General features: G+C 38.7%; 1 protein-coding gene across 1 annotated transcript in view; it reads left to right on the plus strand.

Moving 5' to 3' along the window:
• The window catches only part of foxo1a (forkhead box O1 a), a 49,429-nt gene extending 31,525 nt beyond the window's left edge, over positions 1-17,904 (plus strand). Inside the window, exons 2-4 of the mRNA XM_048160861.1 lie at positions 11,964-12,155; positions 12,264-13,480; positions 14,427-17,904. Coding sequence (XP_048016818.1) covers positions 11,964-12,155; positions 12,264-13,480; positions 14,427-14,430 — 1,413 coding nt within the window. The 3' untranslated portion in view covers positions 14,431-17,904. The remainder of the gene's footprint in view (positions 1-11,963; positions 12,156-12,263; positions 13,481-14,426) is intronic.
• The last annotated feature ends 265 nt before the right edge of the window (positions 17,905-18,169 follow it).

Raw genomic sequence — 18,169 nt, forward strand, 5'->3', positions numbered from 1 at the left:
TTATCCTTCCAATTTGCACAAAAAACTTTGCAGTCTAGTAACTAGGATCTGTACGGACATCATTACAATTGAAATCACAACATCTAGTGAATCCAGAATAATTCCATTGATAATCCATCGATAAATCACAATCGATAATCTCAATTTTGTTTGATTAATTGTGCAGTCGTAATGAGGAAGTTGGTGACATGTAGCCCGATTGTTGATGACTTGATTTAAAAAGTGGATTTTATTGAATTTTTCTTCAGCTTCAGCGCGCCACTGACGGAATTTACAGGAAATGCGCGACAGGAAGTGGCGAGCACAGTATGCCTGCATACTGTGCAAATCTAAGAGAAGATTGTTTCCTTGTTAGTGCTGAACTTCTGACACCCCTACTGACCTGACTTGGCACGTTAGAAAACATTTGCCTCTTTGTGTCTGTGATTGAGATAGAAAGAGCTGGATTTGTGTTGTGTATTTCTGCTCATCGGAATCTCTGTATGTGTATGTATGACAGGAAGAGAGAGTTTGAGTGTTCACTTTAATGTGGCAATAAATCAACGTCTCCTTCTCTACTGAGAACAGAGATATACTCATGTGGGTGTCTTATCTGTCCCTGTCTCTTTATAATCTCCCAGTGTGACTGCATACTGGCGCTGTTCAAAGGCAAAACCCGCGCCCCGTTTAAACCGATAATAGGTACCATTGGCATTGAGAGCTTTGCAGGTTAGTCTGGGGAGAGCTGAATAAAAAGCCAAACAGCTGAACAATAATTTTAAAATGGACAGAACTTGGCACGGATATTATTTTTGAGTTTCCACACTTGTTGCCAGCTCAGGGAATTCCCTGATGTGCTGTCTGGTGGAATGCGGTTGCATAAGAAGCAGAACTGTCAATCGATTAAACATGTTAATCAAATTAATTACATGATATGCTCATCAAGGCTGCATTTATTTGATCAAAATATAGTAAAACAGTGATATTGTGCATATTATTACAATTTGAGATACCTGTTTTCTATGTGAAAATGTTCAAAAATAATTTATTCCTGTGATCAAAGCTGAATTTTCAGCATCATTACCCCAGTCTTCAGTGTAACATGATCCTTCAGAAATCAATTTAATATGATGATTTGATGCTCAAGAAACATTTCTTATTATTACCATGTTAAAATAAACAAAAATGTAAATGTTTTTGCTGCTTAATATTTTTGTGGAAACTGTGATCATATTTTTCAATATTCTTTGATGAATTGAAAGTTCAAAAGAACAGCTTTAATTTGAAATGACATTATAATGTAATATAATATAATATAAGTAAGCAATAAGGTACGAGAGGCTATAGTGCTGTATCGTGAATAAGTCACAGCTGAAGGGCGTTGTTAGGCCTGCAACCCCTTCAGCCGTGACTTATTCACGATACAGCACTAGCCTCGAGTTCCTTATTGCTTTTATAAAACGGTTACCACACAATACAAATATTAAAGCCAAAAATATGTATCAATGCAACTTTCATGAAGTAAACTTTCACGAAAAAGCCTTCCTTCCGGCAGAAAAATAGTCCCTGACCATGAAAGCAACAGAAGTTACATTATTACGCCATTAGATGGCAGAAAAGACTGTTTTTATGAGTGAGTCACTCAGTAGCTAAGACTTTTATATTGAAAAGACTGAATTGTTGTGAACACGGAACAAGACGCAACTGACAAATGCTTTGACTAGCGCTGTCAGTCACGGGAAAACCCCTTAAATGTTAAAAGGACAAGATAATACATCGGACATTTAAACAGATTTTTTTATTATGAAAATAGGACTGACCTGAAGAAAAATGCTAAATCTGAATACAGGTAATAAACTCACTCACTCAATCTCTTACTCACAAGATACTTCTACTGTTCTACATAATACAGTAAGCTTCAATGAACAATATCAATTGAGAACAAACAGTTTACATTGCTAAGAGTGGTTGCTAAGAGTGTTGTGTAGTGATACATAGAACCGTTGGGTGAAGCGATCATAGCCGTGTTTTATCGTGAATAAAACACAGCTATTGACCAATCAGAATCAAGGACAGGAACTAACCGTTCTATAATATAATATAATATAATATAATAGTTTTAATGAAGGGATATATGTGCAATTTCATTTGTGTCTCAAAGTAAATCTACCTTGACTAAGGGCTATTATGTCAAAAATGGATGGATGTTTAATGTATTTACTAGACTTTGTTACAAATGAGCACAGTATTATGTGTACTCAAGAAGCAAGCATTTACAACATGACGAAAACAGTCATCAAATAGTGTCATGTCTGGTTGGGGGAGAAGAATAATAACTGAATATGAAAGTTGGTATGACATCAAGCGCAACTCCACCACAAAGTTACAGTATTTGTGAAAGCATAACACATCATGTTAGCATATTAGCGGCCATGGGAGACGTGACACCTCCTGAAAGGCATGAGCCAATTTTATGTGATGACTCTGTAATTTTTTAAGCCAAGTGAGATTACCTTCTATTTGCAAAGTATTTAATTTGTTCGATCATCCAAAATTATGCATTAGCTAATGGGTGTTTAATATAAAAAGCATTTTTTCCATGGAATTATCCACAAAAGTACCTTTATATATCATGATGTAACACATGCTGATGCTGTCATGCTTTTTTATATTTTAGTGTGTAATGTTGCTGTTTGAGCATGAAAAAGGCAACGTTCCAAAGCACAGAGTCATTCCTGAGGAAGTTATTCTCTATATCGGTAAACGCCATTTCTGAACTCACTGAAACGCCTCCATTGTTGTCAAAAAAGGGATGAGACCTGATTGAGTTGTGTTAGCAGTGCGTTAAGGGGCGTGACACGATTTCCAAACACGATCGAAGCGGTTGACCAATCACAACACACTGGTCCAGCCGGCCAATCAGAACACATTGTGCTCCTCAGAAGGAGGGGCTTCATAGAGACAGGAACTGAACAGGGGTATGTTCTTGTACAACGATGTACTGTAACTCGTTGCTTAACTACCATAGTATGATGCATCGTTGAAGAAATCAACTAGCTAGTCATGTCTGAAGGCCCGGTTTCACAGACAGCTTAGCTTAAGCCAGGATTAGGCCTTTGTTAAATTAGGATATTTAAGCAGCTTTTATAAAAATGCCTTAGATAGAAACATTACTGGTGTGCATCTTGAGACAAAACAATGGCACTGACATATTTAAGATATGTCAGTGCAAGTTATATTGAGACAGCTCAAACATGCAGTTTAGCTTAAGCCTGGTCTGTGAAACCGGGGGTATACAGTATGTAAATGACATGATGTATAATTCAAAATAAAAGATATAGATTATACTGTATGTCAGCTTGCTTATTTTGCTTCAGATAAGTGTTTATTAAGCCCACGTCATGCAAACAAGAAACTATGCTTCTAACCACAGCTGGAGAGCTGTCGTTCCAACCACACAACTTTGCAATACTGTGAATGTTCGTTGGAACTATGATTTCAGGAAACAGACTCGTTGAACTATGCTGATAATGACAGAACTTGTGATCATAGTTGGCTAACAATGCTTTTGGGAAAATCACCCCAGAGCGTTACTGACAGCCTGGGAAAAAAGGTGCTGCAACAAACAAACGGTGCTGAAAAAAAATATTGTTTTTTTAACATCCAACCATGTAAAACGTTTCTAGTAAAGCCCCAAAACAAAATCAAGACATTGTAAAAGGGCTTAATAGATCCTCTTTAAGATTTTGATCATAACACTAAACTTAAAACTTTTGAAACGTTTGGATTGGTTTTCACCTGACTGCTTCAGTTCTGGGGCTTGGGTTATACTTAGTATGTGTGAGACCTGCTGAGCTAGTGATGAGCTAATGACAGGTCTGGGCGCTCTCTCTGTCTCCTGCTAACCACACTCACACATTCTTGACGTCTGTCAGCAGAAAGCAGCGCTGTCCCAACCAGACATGACCCAACACGAGGCCAAGGCTTAAAACGAATGCATAATTAGACCCTCGTATTATGCTGGACTTCGTGTTTTGAAGATGTGAATGTTGTAAAGGTGCTTAAGTGTATTTGTTGTGGCCTTTTTGCAGCCTCTGCTTTTCTCCAGCACAGGCGTCACAACATTCGCTGCCCCACGGCTGCAAGAAACTGCTTTGAAGTCTTTTAGGGACAAGATCATCTTAGCACACTTTGTGCTATTCCTCAGTCTTTTCTGACGTCTGATTATCAAGTGCTGGCTTTTGTCCAGAAGAGAAGCTCCCACATGTGGCTGCATGTGAGTCACACCAAGCTTGAGGAGTTTTCCATTTTAGAGCTCAGAAGACCATTTTAGTGACATTTTATTTCTGCTTAAGAAGTTGTTCTTTGCTTTTTCAGGCCTACAGGTTCCCTCATCACATTCAAATCAGACTGCGAAACTCACAAATCAGCTAAAACATGATTTATTTTGCTGTTATGCTGAGTCGCCAACTTTAGAACATTGTTTCTGAAAAATAATTTGCTTGAACCGGTGTCGGTGTAAAATAACTTCTTTGGCCCTGTTTACACCCGGTATTAAGATGTGTTTTGGTTGATAGGATCACAATTGGACGAGGGAAACACATACCCATTTCCACCTGGTATCTTTTCAGATCTTTGGATCTAATGGACAAAATAAGCTTGCACAATTTACATATGAATGCTCCCAGATACGAGGAAAAAACACGGAGAGCATCAGCTTTTGTTTATGCTCTGAAAGCCGCAAGACCACGGCGAACGCAGTGAGTGCGTGTTAAAGATCAGGAATGGTGGGAGAACATTGTGTTTGGTACATTTTTGTCTTCAAACCAAACTTGGGTCTTTCATCAAAGTTTATATCCCATCTGGCTTGCAGGCTTTCTATAATGTTTACCCAATACGTCAGTAGGCGGAGAGTAGGCGATCTTTTGCGCTTCGATTCGACCACATGAGCATTTCCACTATGAAAGCAATCGGTATTCGGGTCAAATGCATTTTCGACTACCTCTGGAAGTGGTGAATTATACATTCAGTCCCGGTTCACATAGCATTCACACTGTCATCATAAGACTGAACAAAGTAAAGAAACAAACAAACAAAATGACTTTATGATGTATATTTTGTGACAGAACTTACCGAACATCCAAAACAATGTTGTATGTATGAATATATGGTGGTATTTTTACCAGCTGAGAACTCACAAAGAGCTTAGAAAATATGTAAAGGAGTCAAAACAGTTCCAGGGATTCCTCCGTTGCACACACGAATGAAGATCTACTGCAAGGAGACTGCGTTTCTGATGCCTGTACCGAACTGTAATGGGCAACATCGCAACTATTTTGAGTTAAAGCCTATTAGTCAAAGTTGTTTAGCCACCAACTAATCAATTCTGAAAATGTGTTATATTGCACATCCCTAGTTCGGATTAAGAACTGGTTTTTGATTCCCAATGCTGATGCCTTCAGTGAATCTTGGATACTTAGAGATGGAATGAGAGGGGAAAGGAGGGGTCGCAGCCGTAGAACAGTGTTGCCTTTCAGGCTCCTTGGAGGAAGGGATTGAAGTAAGGAGGGAGAGAAATAGAAATGGAACTCTGTGTCCTTGGCTTGTGGACTGGCCCGAACACATGACCTCCATCTGCCTGTGCAGCTTACAGTGACACGCACTCAAACACACACGCACTAATGTATGTTAATGTGTCACAAAATCACTCACATTCTCACATACAACCAAATATATGACCGCTCACTTAAGTCAGAACTATACTCTTCACAAGTATGCAGACACAAATGCTCGACCAGCAAGTGTGCATACTTTGGCAGAAACTAACATCAATACTCAAGCGGGCTGTAGAGTTACCTTGAAGTAGCTGCACTATTGAACTGGATGTGTTATTTTTCAGGTAGCTAGCTATAAACATGTCAACAGTTTAACTGACTTCAGCTAACTTGCTCAGAAAGACTGTTGGTTGGTCCACCATGGGCCTTGAAAGATCCACGCCACTTTGTAAAGGCAAAATGCAGTAACAATACACACTTATGGTTATGACCAAAATCAAATTGAAAACTGATATCAGATCAAAGTATTTAAATGCATTTTCTCTGTTCCATTGTTGGCTTAGTTGGGTCTATGACAAATAACACCATGTCTACACCAGATGCAACTATTGTTCCAGATCCATTTGTACTGTTGTCAGAAGTCACGCAAGCTCTTAGAGTACATCAAACATACAAAGTGTCATCATTTTCACGCCACATCAAACCACATCCAGTGTAGACAGGATCACTGACTATAATGGGTTCTCTGTTTTTTTTTGTTCGTTTTTTTTTGGCGTACTGTGACGTGCTGCTCACGTCCGGTGTAGCAGCATGACGTACTTTTGAGGTTTTGAGGTTTTTGTGCATTTGACGATTTTTTTGGAGATTCATTTCAGCTGTATCACGGTGACTTTTCTGTTTTTGTGTTAAACACAGAATAGGTGTGTATAAAATGCATTTTCAGTGTATTTTTGAAAAAATTAATTGATCAGGACAAAAAAACAAAACAAAACAGTGGAACATCATTAATCCAATCATTGTGCCTTTGTAGTGCAGGGTAAAAGAAGACAATTTTTAAGCCGATGCCTACTATAGCGCCCCTTGTGGTGATGCTGAGAATGCAGTGTGTACTTTGTGTCGTGTTATGAACACATTTCCAAATGTAATGACGCTTGTACCCGAAGCATTTGAATCCACATACTCGGGTAGAGTATGCATATTTAAGAAATATGTTATTTCTTAAATATGCAGGTTATTTTCACCCTAATCTTTATGTATCCCTTGTGGCATGCTAATCAACAGCATGCTATGCTAAATAACCCAGAATATTCCTTTAAAGATGTTCTCTGTAACATTTATACTTATCAGGCCATGATGCTTGAATGGCTGTGATTTATAGAGACATTTTAAGACATGTCTAGATGTCCATTATTTAAGGGGGCAATGGAGTGGGCAGTTGTTGAGCTCTTGGGTTTGTATCTGTGGTCTGTAGCGCTTTGTTTATTCTTTTGGGAGTGAGAATGACTGTGGCTGGATCTGGTGCCAAACAGAAGTCTGCCAGAGGAGGAGTGCAGTGGGGCAGCTCTCTCTCTTTCTCTCTCCACCTCCAGCTCGGCTCTGTGGCCTGGCATTCCAGTCCATTCTGCACACACTCACATGCTCAAATACACAACCACTGCTTCCTGAAAGACAGGAAGTGAGGCCGGCTTCCTGTGACAGTCCTCTTTCATGTGGTCACTTCCTGGTGTTTGGCTCTTGCTGTTGACTTTCTTCATTGTTCCTGCAGCAGGGGCTTCAAATTATGTGTATGTGAAATTAGTACTTTGAATATGTAATAGCAGTACATGCAAGGGTATGATGACATGTTTGTAAGGGTTCCCACGGTTATGGAAAACTTGCAAATATCAGGGAGTCTGAAAGTTGTGTTTTTAAAGACTTATCCAGGCATAATCTAATAAAATTTCCAATAGTCAAGGGAAAGTAATGGAAATTGTTATGCTCAGCTTGGCAAGAAAGTGCTCATTGTCAACAAAACCTATATAAAATCATTCTGAAAAAAAATCTTATTCAGCAATTACAATTGACTAGAAATGTCATGGAAATGTCATTGATCAAAAGGTTTGAGGGGGGGGGGGGGAGGGAAGTCTTATTTCCAGTGCCATGAGAAAAGTGAGTTTGGACACAAATGGACTGACAAAAAATGATTTTTTTTAAATTATTTTTGGAAGCTGCATTTAAAATATACATATACATATTTCTCAGAAAATTCCATATGAAAATTAAAAAATAATATAAAGTTAATAATTATTTTCTTTTCATACAGTGTACAGCTTGCATAATCTTTTTGGCTGTGGCCAGTGGTGTGCTCCATGTAAATGAAAACCTGAATTTCCAATTAAATTTTTTTTAAAAAGTACAATAGTTTGCCAAACTACTTCCAGATACAGATGCACGACCTCAGGCAAGGATTGTGGCACCCAGGAAATGTTTAAAACATAATGTAGGCACTTTGACACATAGATGCATTTTATATGGTCATAAAACTTGTTTAGCAAACATTTGCAGAGATCAGTGTGCTAAACGTGGAAAACGATCTTCTCTGTTGACAGTCACACACCTGCAAAACAAATGCGTTATCATTTTATTTCTTTAAACATCATAAATCAGTGATATAAAGTAAGAATATCTCACTTTGAATGGAATACAGCATAACACCAAGTTACTACGAATGTATTTGTAATTCATTTTTGGCATTTTAGTCATTTTATTCAGATAGTACAGTTGTAGAGAGGTTATGAAATGATTGAAAATTGACGTTTTTCAGCACTTTACAATATACCATGCTGACAGTAAAATATATACACATTTCCACTGTAGGTCAACATAATGATATGATTCATTTGCATAGATGACACATTGTGTTCGTACTCAAACATAACATTCCAGAAATCGCTCCTTTTTTATATAATGTCCTCTCATTGTGGTACTGTTGTGGTATCTGTGGAATGGCAGTATTGTTGTGAACCCAAGATTATAGGATCTTCATACAACAAGAGTGATGGTTGGGGTTTAGTATCCACAGACAGGAATGTGTATTGGGACACTGTAGTTCCAGAAGAGATAGGGTATTAGCGGGCTAGCTGTGATTACGTTTGAACTTTGAACACAGTGATTAGCTGGAATGTCGAAGTTCCTGTGTTCTGCCGCCACTAATACATCAACTATTGTCAAAACAGGCTAAAAATGTGTCAATCGGGAAGGAAGCCGCAGACCTGCACACAGGATGAGCACGCTTTGATATCATTTGCGTTTTTAGGCTGTATTTTCTCAGAGTGTTTTTGTTTCAAAATGCTCCCCATCCACACTAGCGTTTTCAAGCATTTTCCAAAAGTTCCTCATCCATCCATCGGAAAACGCTAAAATCACCTTACCGCGCATGCGTAAAACATAATAAAAGCTCACTGAGATAATACAGAGAGACCAGATATAATAAGGTTCTCAAGGTACTCTTCTGGCACGACCATTTTATTAGCAAAATATCTCACCACTTACAGGAGTGTCAAGGTCGCACTCAATTGCCATTCCATATTTGGTTTAAAATGCAGTTGCCTTCATGTTTGCCACAGGACAGCAATTGTGAATACATTTTCTGTCATCTTTGAAGATTGTACAAAGCAACATTTATCTTAAGCAACACTGTGAATGTGAAGAGCGCATAGCAGGTACATACTGGTATAAACATAGATATCTATTGGTGCAAAATGCATCACAGGGGAAAGAAAAAGATTTTCAAATGTATCTGGATTAATATGGACGCAGCCTCAGAATGCTACATTCTGTCCTGATATTCCCCAGACCCTCGGGGCTCTCATTCTTCCAAACCTCTCCATATATCCATCAGTGAATCCCCTTCTAATGTGGTTGTGGTTGTGGTTAAATTTGTCACGCTATACAAGTTTGCGGACTGGCCAAGAGACATTTCACATGACATGCAAAGTTGTGTTTTAAGCAGTGATGCTGTGTTTTCAGTTCTGCCATGTGTGGAAAGGATTATAAATTTAAGCCAGATGGACAGTGTTATGGTTAGTGGGGTCAGTTGGTACTCTTCTGCTTTGGATTCATGTTGTGCATATCTCTGAACTGCTGTTGATTTTCAGGTTTTGCTTCCCTCTGTTAATTTTGGCACATAATGTATAGTGTAAGTCCTCATAGGATATTATCTGTCCAGTCATTGTGATAATTCCCTGTTCATGGACCATGTGATGCAAACTGCCCACAACAATGGCAGGAGCTGTTTCTGATTGGCTGGCTTCACGCAATTTCTGGGAGCCCTGTTTTTTCCGTGCATTTTTGAAAAACATTTATACCATTTCATCTAAAAGTTTGAATGATTTATGAGGGCCCTATCATACACCTGCGTAAATGCGACACTAGGTGCAACGCAACTGTTTTTTGCTAGTTTCACCCTGACGCAGTTATCATTTTCACATCCAGTGCCCACGTTGTTTAAATAGCAAATGTACTTGCGCCCATCTGTTCACCCATGGGTGTGCTGGTCTGAAAATGAGGTGTGTTCAGGTGCATTGTTGGCGTGTTGCTATTTTGAGGCAACTGAAAACGACTGCACCATTGACCAACAAAAACCTGGTCTAAAGTCAATGGCTCAGTATTTTATTATTTTGTTACTAATATGCGCCTATAGGTGGGTGCACAGCGCACCCTCTGCACACACTCTGCTTGTTACACACACAGGGACACACAGAAGCACACAAACCAAACATTAAATTCTCAATTTGAAAGATTAATTTGGCATATTTTGAAGGATGCATCAAGTGTGTCACCTGTGTCTTCCAATCACCTGCAATCCTTTGCACAAATTCCAAAAAAAAAAAACAAAGAATTGGCAGAAAATGAGTCGCCATTGAGCTTGTCCAATTTTATGAAATGTAAGACTAAAAAAAGGCATTATGTAATATAATAATGTAAGATAATATAAATCATTTAACAAAGTATTTTTTTCCAAATGAATGTTTAATAATATTTTCGATATTAATTAAATTAGATCTGTGTGTTTCATTGTGAGCACGTTACAATGACCATATGTGAAACTGCTCCACTATAGGATTAATGGGTCAGATTTAAAAAAAAAAAAAAAAGAAAAAAAAGAAAAGAAAAATCATGTCTCTGCATGTGCTTCATGAAGCATTTTAGTTCACAAACAACCGCAAAGACCATCTTAAGCTGCCATCACATCCTGTAACTATCCATTAACAACTCTAAATTAGACATAGGAAGCATTAGGCCAGCATTTCAAAAATCCCCCATTTTCCACCTCTCTAGGGAAAATGGTCCTAATGATTGAGATCACCATGACAACGTAGGTAATGTGTCTATGCCAGGCTGAATGTTTACCCATGTTTGCCAGACATTACGGTATGTGAACTCATCAGAATGATAGAAAAGTTCATAATTATACTAGACTAAATTCGCCCTAGTGCCACAACTATTTATTGGCAAGAGTAGAATAGCAGGCATAGAAATGGCTGCTTTGGCTGGTCATTAAGAAAGGTTGCTATTTAAGTGATTTGTTGCTAATTAAGTCAGAGCATGTGGCAATGCTTTTTTATGTTTTTCTTTGATCATTTTGGTCTCCTGTAAAGGAACAGATAATAAAAACCAAAAATGTTCTTGGAACTTGCATGTCACTATTTAGAAATAGTTAGGTTTTTGGAACAATCCCCATCTTCCATTGTTCAGATAAACAGGTAGTCTTGCCCCAAACACATCATTGGTTGAGAACAGAAGTTGACAGGCCAAGCCACACTCAAACAAACAAAGCAATATTTTGAAAGTGCCAGTGTTTATGCTCTTATAGTAAATCAACTTACGAATGGCTTACTCATGGTTGCGTTTGCATATAAATCTGATAGGGGGACATGTAACCTTTAATACTTTCAAATCAATTGATTCTTTCTCTTGTACACAAATTGTATCATTTAAAATTGATACTAGATAAAGGGTAGTATTTCCAAGACACGTAGTCTAAATGTGGTCTAAACTTGAGGATTATACTTCAAATAGGAATGTCCATCCTCACTAAAAATAGAATTATGTTTTTATGATTCACAACAAAATATTGAAGGGATTCTCCGTTCTATTTGAATGCACCACTGAGAGCAATTTGTAAATATTTGCAAGAATATGTTTAAGAGAATGGCTGATGTTCAAGGAAAACTGTCTCCTTTGAATGACAGAAATTGATACATATAGGTGAAGGAAAGGGTGAGTGGACGAAAGCGGAGGTGAAGAGAAAAGAGAGTTTAATAGAAAACAGCTGCTGTGAGGATTTGCACTCTGTTGATTTACCGTCAGAGGGGAATTTACGGGAACGAGGCAAACTCTGAACATAACACTCATACTTTTTCTCCTTGCTCTCCTTCTCTTCTACAGAACTCAATTAGACACAACCTGTCCCTACATAGTAGGTTTATCCGTGTGCAGAATGAGGGGACAGGTAAGAGTTCTTGGTGGATGCTCAACCCTGAAGGTGGCAAAAGTGGCAAGTCGCCTCGACGCCGAGCCGCCTCCATGGACAATAACAGCAAGTTTGCCAAGAGCAGAGGACGAGCGGCCAAGAAAAAGGTAAAAGCTGCACACCAAATCTTGCTATGATCTCTTTGATTAAACAGTACACACTATCCATGAGTATACAATTCTCACGAGTGGTTCTGTTCATCTCTATATTTATAGCTGGCTCTTCAAGGTGGGCCCGAGGGGGGTGCAGACAGCCCAGGCTCTCAGTACGGCAAGTGGCCCGGCAGTCCAAACTCCCACAGCAACGACGACTTTGATGCCTGGACGGCTTTCCGTCCCCGCACCAGCTCCAATGCCAGCACACTGAGCGGTCGTCTCTCACCTTTTATTGACGACGAACTTGGAGACTCTGACGTCCACATGGTCTACCCAGGCCCTGGGTCAGGGGCCAAAATGACCTCCACCCTCCCCAGCTTGTCTGAAATGGCTGGTTCTATGGGTCACAGTGGCTCTGAGAATGTGATGGAAAACCTTCTGGATAACCTCAACTTGCTCTCACCTAAGAACCAATCAGTGGGGCCTACAGGAGGTCCTGGGTCAGGATCCAACCAGTCCTCACCCTCCTCGCTGATGCAGACCAGCCCTGGTTACTCCACCTACAGTTCCCCAGGCCTGGCTGCAGTCAACCAACAGACCCAACAAGACTATCGTAAGTGTCTCTACGGCCAGGCAGGAATGGGCAGCATGTCCCCCATGCCGATGCAGTCTCTGCCAGAAAGCAAGTCCAGTTTTGGTCCCGGTCCAGGAACTATGGGCCAGTTTAACTGCACAGCAGGGCTGCTGAAGGAGCTTCTAACTTCTGATGGGGAGCCTGGAGAGCTCCTGCCCTCGGTGGATACCGTTGTCTCCCAGTCAGCTGGAGGTGGTGGATGTATGTTACCCCCTTACAGCAGTGGGCGGAATGAACTTATGGGAGGTGGAGCATCTCATAGCCATGCCCTCTCTCATCCGCACAGTATGCACGGACAAGCCCCACCCACATCTGTGGCATTGAACGGGCGATCGCTGCACCCTCTGGCTGCGATTGGCCACAGCGGTCCCGGTGGACGCCTGGGAAGCATCAAGTCAGCCATGCAGATGCAGTACGGAGGCTCCAGTCATCTTGGAGGTGGGATTCCTTACTGCAGCATCAACAGCAACGGATATGGCCGCAGTCCAGGGATGATGCCCCACCAGCAACAGCAACACCTGGAGAAGCTGCCCAGTGATCTGGACGGTATGCCTGTGGAGCGTTTCGAATGTGATGTGGAGTCCATCTTGCATGATACGCTCATGGATGGAGAATCGCTGGACTTCAACTTCGACCCCATGGCCACTCAACAGGGGTTCCCGCCTCACAGTGTAAAGACCACCACCCACAGCTGGGTGTCTGGGTAGGACACTACTTTTATTAAACTTTGGGGTCAATAAGATGTTTACAACTAATCGGTATCTAGAGACCTGAAACTTAAAGGGTTAGTTCACCCATAAATAAAAATTATCCCATAAATTACTCACCCTTAATCCATCCTAGGTGTATGACTTTCTTCTTTCAGTCAAACACAATCGGAGTTATATTAAAAATATTCTGGCTCTTCCAAACTTTATAATGGGAGTGAATTGAAGCCCAAAAAAGCACATCCATCCTTCATAAAAGTAATCCACACAGCTCCAGGGGGTTAATAAAGGTGTTCAGAAGTGAATTGTTACATTTTTGTAAGAAAAATATCCATATTTATATCTTTATAAACTGTAATCACTAGCTTCCGTGTAATTTCGTTACACGGAACAAATAGGGCTGGGCAACAAGCTCAAGCTCCTTCAACATTTCTCTTTAAAAATTCTCATTTTAGACTAATTTGTGACCAGTGTTTTGTTTTTGCTCTATCCTCTGTACTTCCACTTTCTTCAATATGTCATGCGTTGAGTCAGAGGTCACTCTTCCGAAGCAACTAGACTCGCGTAAGGAAGCCAGTGATTCTAGTTTATAAATATGGATATTTTTCTTACAAAAATGCATCACTTCACTTCAGAAGGCCTTTTTTAAGACCCTGGAGCCATATGGATTACTTTTAGAGTGGATGGATGTGCTTTTTTGGGCTTCAAAATCTTGGCTACTATTCACTCCCATTATAAAGTTTGGATAAGCCAGAATATTTTTTAATGTAACTAAGATTGTGTTTGGCTGAGTCATTATGGGATAAATTTCATTTTTGGGTGATCTAACCCTTTTGAGTAGTTTTGTAAAGCACAACTTTGACACTATGTAGATGACTTAGATATGTGAGGAGGTCTCTTGGTCAGTAAGAAAATTTGACATCTTTTTTGTTTTTATTACAGGTAAAAACTCTCAACTGGAGTACAGCAACACTGAGCGGCTGTCCACATGCATCCAGAACTCTCGTCAACCCCTTGTCAGGGAACGTAGCCCTGTTATTCTTTCGCTTTCTTCAGCAGAGGCGGCTGAGATAAACCTCACACTGCCAAGCACATTGGCTCAGTGCGGAGCTAAATTGCAAGGACGTTCTCCTCAGACATTGGGACTTACGTTCAAACCAAGTGCCAAACCAGGTGCCTGTGCTCCATAGCCAAATTGACAAGCTTTATTTTACTGCCTTCTTCTTGCTGTAGAGAATCTGTGCTCAAATCAGGGCAATGAAATCCTGAGGCCCTTACATCTGCTGCAGCACACACTTACCAATGTCCACACCAATTTAAAGGAATGATTTTAAAGCCACATTTTCCATTAAGGGCAAACTGTGATAAGGAATAACCACCTAATCCAAGACCAGGCAGCACACCTCAAGTACATTTGATACACCTCAGAAAAGTGACACCCAAGTTAATATCTCTATTTCATTCATTGTGTTGTCAGTTCAAAACCCTACCCTGCAATTTTTGATGAGGGTAATGCATTCATGCTGTGCTTCATGGAGACTCCATGATTGGCCTTATTGGGAAGAAGAACTGGAACAGTTGTAGGCAGGAATGACTGTAAATAGATTTATTTAGAAATGGTCCTGCAGAAACAAGACCTTAAAAACGTTAGGGAAATTGTTGCAGACTAGTTGAACTATGTCGCATACAGCACATCATAACACTTTCATTTCTGTCTCGTCAGCATATTTGACGTAGAGCAGATGTACAGTACTACATTTCTAAAGAGTATGTTACTATAAACTGGTGTACAGAGAGTTTACACAATGAAATCAACAATCAGGGCAACATATTTAATGTTGTTTTCTAAACCTGAGAGAAACTGGATTTGATATTTTACATTTTGGTGGGCTTACATGGAAGAATGTTTCTCATCTGAATTGTATACATCTTTCCACATTTCTTGTAAATACATGAAATATATATTGCAAAAACATATAAAGTAGAAATATTTAGTTGTTGTTTTTTTTTTTCCTTTTGTATTATCCTAATTATTCGTATTGCTGTTTATTATTGGCTTCAGATTTATTTGGTTTGAGATTTTTGTTATTTAAAGGAATAGTTCACCCAATATTGAAAAACCTATTTACTCGTGTCATTCCAAACTCATTTATTTATTCTGTGGAACACAAAAGGTGATTTTTTTTGAACAATGTCCTGGCTGCTCTTTCTCATGTAATGAAAATAAATCAAATTGTCATCATTATCATTTAATGGCGAACACCAGTGGTTCATTCAAATGCATCCTTTGTGCATCATGGAAGAAAGCATGTCACACAAGTTTGGAATGACAGGAGGACGAGTAAATGATCCCAGAATTTTAATTTTTGGATGAATTACTCCTCTAAGCTGTGTATAGTGTGTTTCTTCAGAGGTTTGGGGTCCTCAAAAGACAAATTTAGCATTTAAAATTAAATAAATAAAATAGTCTGTGCATTCCTGCATTAAAAAAAGATCAAGAGATCAAAAAAAGATGACCCATATAAGAGTTAAATCTAAAGATTCCATTGGTAAGAAAAATGTGGGGGGAAAAATTGTTGGATTTGCTCTTAAGAATTTCTCACAGGGCCCCAGACACCACCAAAGCCTTTTACAGTGGTTAAAGTAGTTTAGAGCTACAGCGCTAGCAGACTCCTATGCCTTCACCACCGTATTGAATCTGCCTTTAAGAAAGTGTAGAGAGTTTTTGAAATAATATTATTTATTTGGCTGAAGGAGAAGTGGTGTGATTGTATCATTTACACTTGTATTATATTTCTGTTTTATTTCACATCTCTCTCAAATTGCTGGCACTGTGATGTATACGTTCTACAAGTTTGTGGTGATTTTCCAGGTCTGTGCTGCCTCATCTTTTGTTTTTCATTTCCTTTTCATTTCTCCGAAATTTCATTTTACCGAACATTTCAACAGTTTTGTTTCCTTGCACTACTACAGGTAGACCTTAAAAATGTTCAAACTGGCAAGCAAAAATTGAAGCATATCTCAGATAATTAATTGAAGACTTGAAAATATTGAAAATGATTTCTTGAGTAGTGTTATAAAACAAACACTGAAGACATTTTAGTGCTTTGGAGAAGACTATGATACATTAGGTTGATACATAGGCTATTGGAAGTGTTCTTTCTAATTTGAGGACGGTAACACCGTTTTCTAACCAAATGGAATGTGATAGAGCAAAAATCTACAAGTTACTCACATTTGGTCTGTGTTTTGGTATCTATTCCTGTGGCTTTGTACTGTGTAGCCCTGGCCATTGTGAAATCTAATTGGTCCAAAATTCCACTCTACATAAAATAAAATATGATTGGCTGTGCCATAATTTTAACTTTCAGTATGAACAACAGACAGATTTCTTGTTGCACCTGGTTGGGATACAGTGAGGTTCAGTCGTGGGACGAAAGTCAGACATCTGTTTACTTCACAAATAACTCACACCATAAAAAAAATATTATTATTAACCTCTGACCCACACTGCCTCACTCAGCACAGGGAAAAGATCAGATACTTTTTACTAATATCACTGTGCCCACCATCATGAACATGCATTTGCTTTGTGAATTTAGCAGGTGACCCCACCTATGCACATCCATGTACTTTAATGATTAGTATGATTATTGTCATCTCCAGTATGTTTTTATCGATGACGAGATATTTGATATTTCATGTTTGATAGAGCTGTGGAGTTAATGTTATGTTAATGTCACAGATGTTAGTTCATAGTTCTGATGAAGTATATTTAGAGTAGAAGATAATTTACATGCAAAGCTTTTTGTACACTGACACTGTTATTCTTGTATTTAGCAGCAGTTTGTAGAAAACATGGATAAATGAAAAGGCAAAAAAAAAAAAAAAACTATTAATAATAATAATAATAATTGAGACAAATTTGGAAGAAAATTTTGCTGTTTTCTTCAGATTGTGGAGTTTGGACCAATTTTTAATGAAAAAAAATCCTTTAAATTAAAATATTGCACTTTGTCTATAGATGTAATGAGTTCTCCTAGAGAGATGAAAAAGTGAAGATTATCTATTTTGAAACAAACTGTTACATTTCTTAACTTATGTACAGAAATGATTTGATTCACAATCAAAAGATGATATAACTAAAGGTGCAATTTGTTTATGTATTTGAGAAAGTAATAATCTATAAGAGAAATGATATTGTTAAGCTGACATGCCAATACTGACATATGTATATTATATCTTCATTAATTAAGTTCATCAGCAGAGAGCAAACAGTTTGTGAAATGTGAGGCTACGGAGCTCCGTTTTTTGCTCTTGATGCCGATGTTGTGCTTGTATTTCTGTACAAGAAACATGCTGCCGCTGTAAAAAGCCATGTGTATATAAATTATGTTATATAAAGAAGAATCCAATGTGACTGTCTCTCTTTATTTATTCACAAGGACAAGGGTACTTTGAAAGTTTTAAGGGCTTGTGGGAAATCTTTTTTTTTTTTTCATCTTTTTTCAGAAAGAATAACGACAATAAAATACATTTCAGCTCACAAAAAAATTACATGTACATATACACATATGCATGTAAATTCAACAAATCTGGAAAAATAAATCAATAATGAGGTAGTAGTGATAAGTAAACATTATAGTATGGCTAACAAGATCAGCATTATGTCAGATAACGTTCCC

The sequence above is a fragment of the Megalobrama amblycephala genome, linkage group LG16, assembly GCF_018812025.1.
Source record: "Megalobrama amblycephala isolate DHTTF-2021 linkage group LG16, ASM1881202v1, whole genome shotgun sequence".
NCBI lineage: Eukaryota > Metazoa > Chordata > Actinopteri > Cypriniformes > Xenocyprididae > Megalobrama > Megalobrama amblycephala.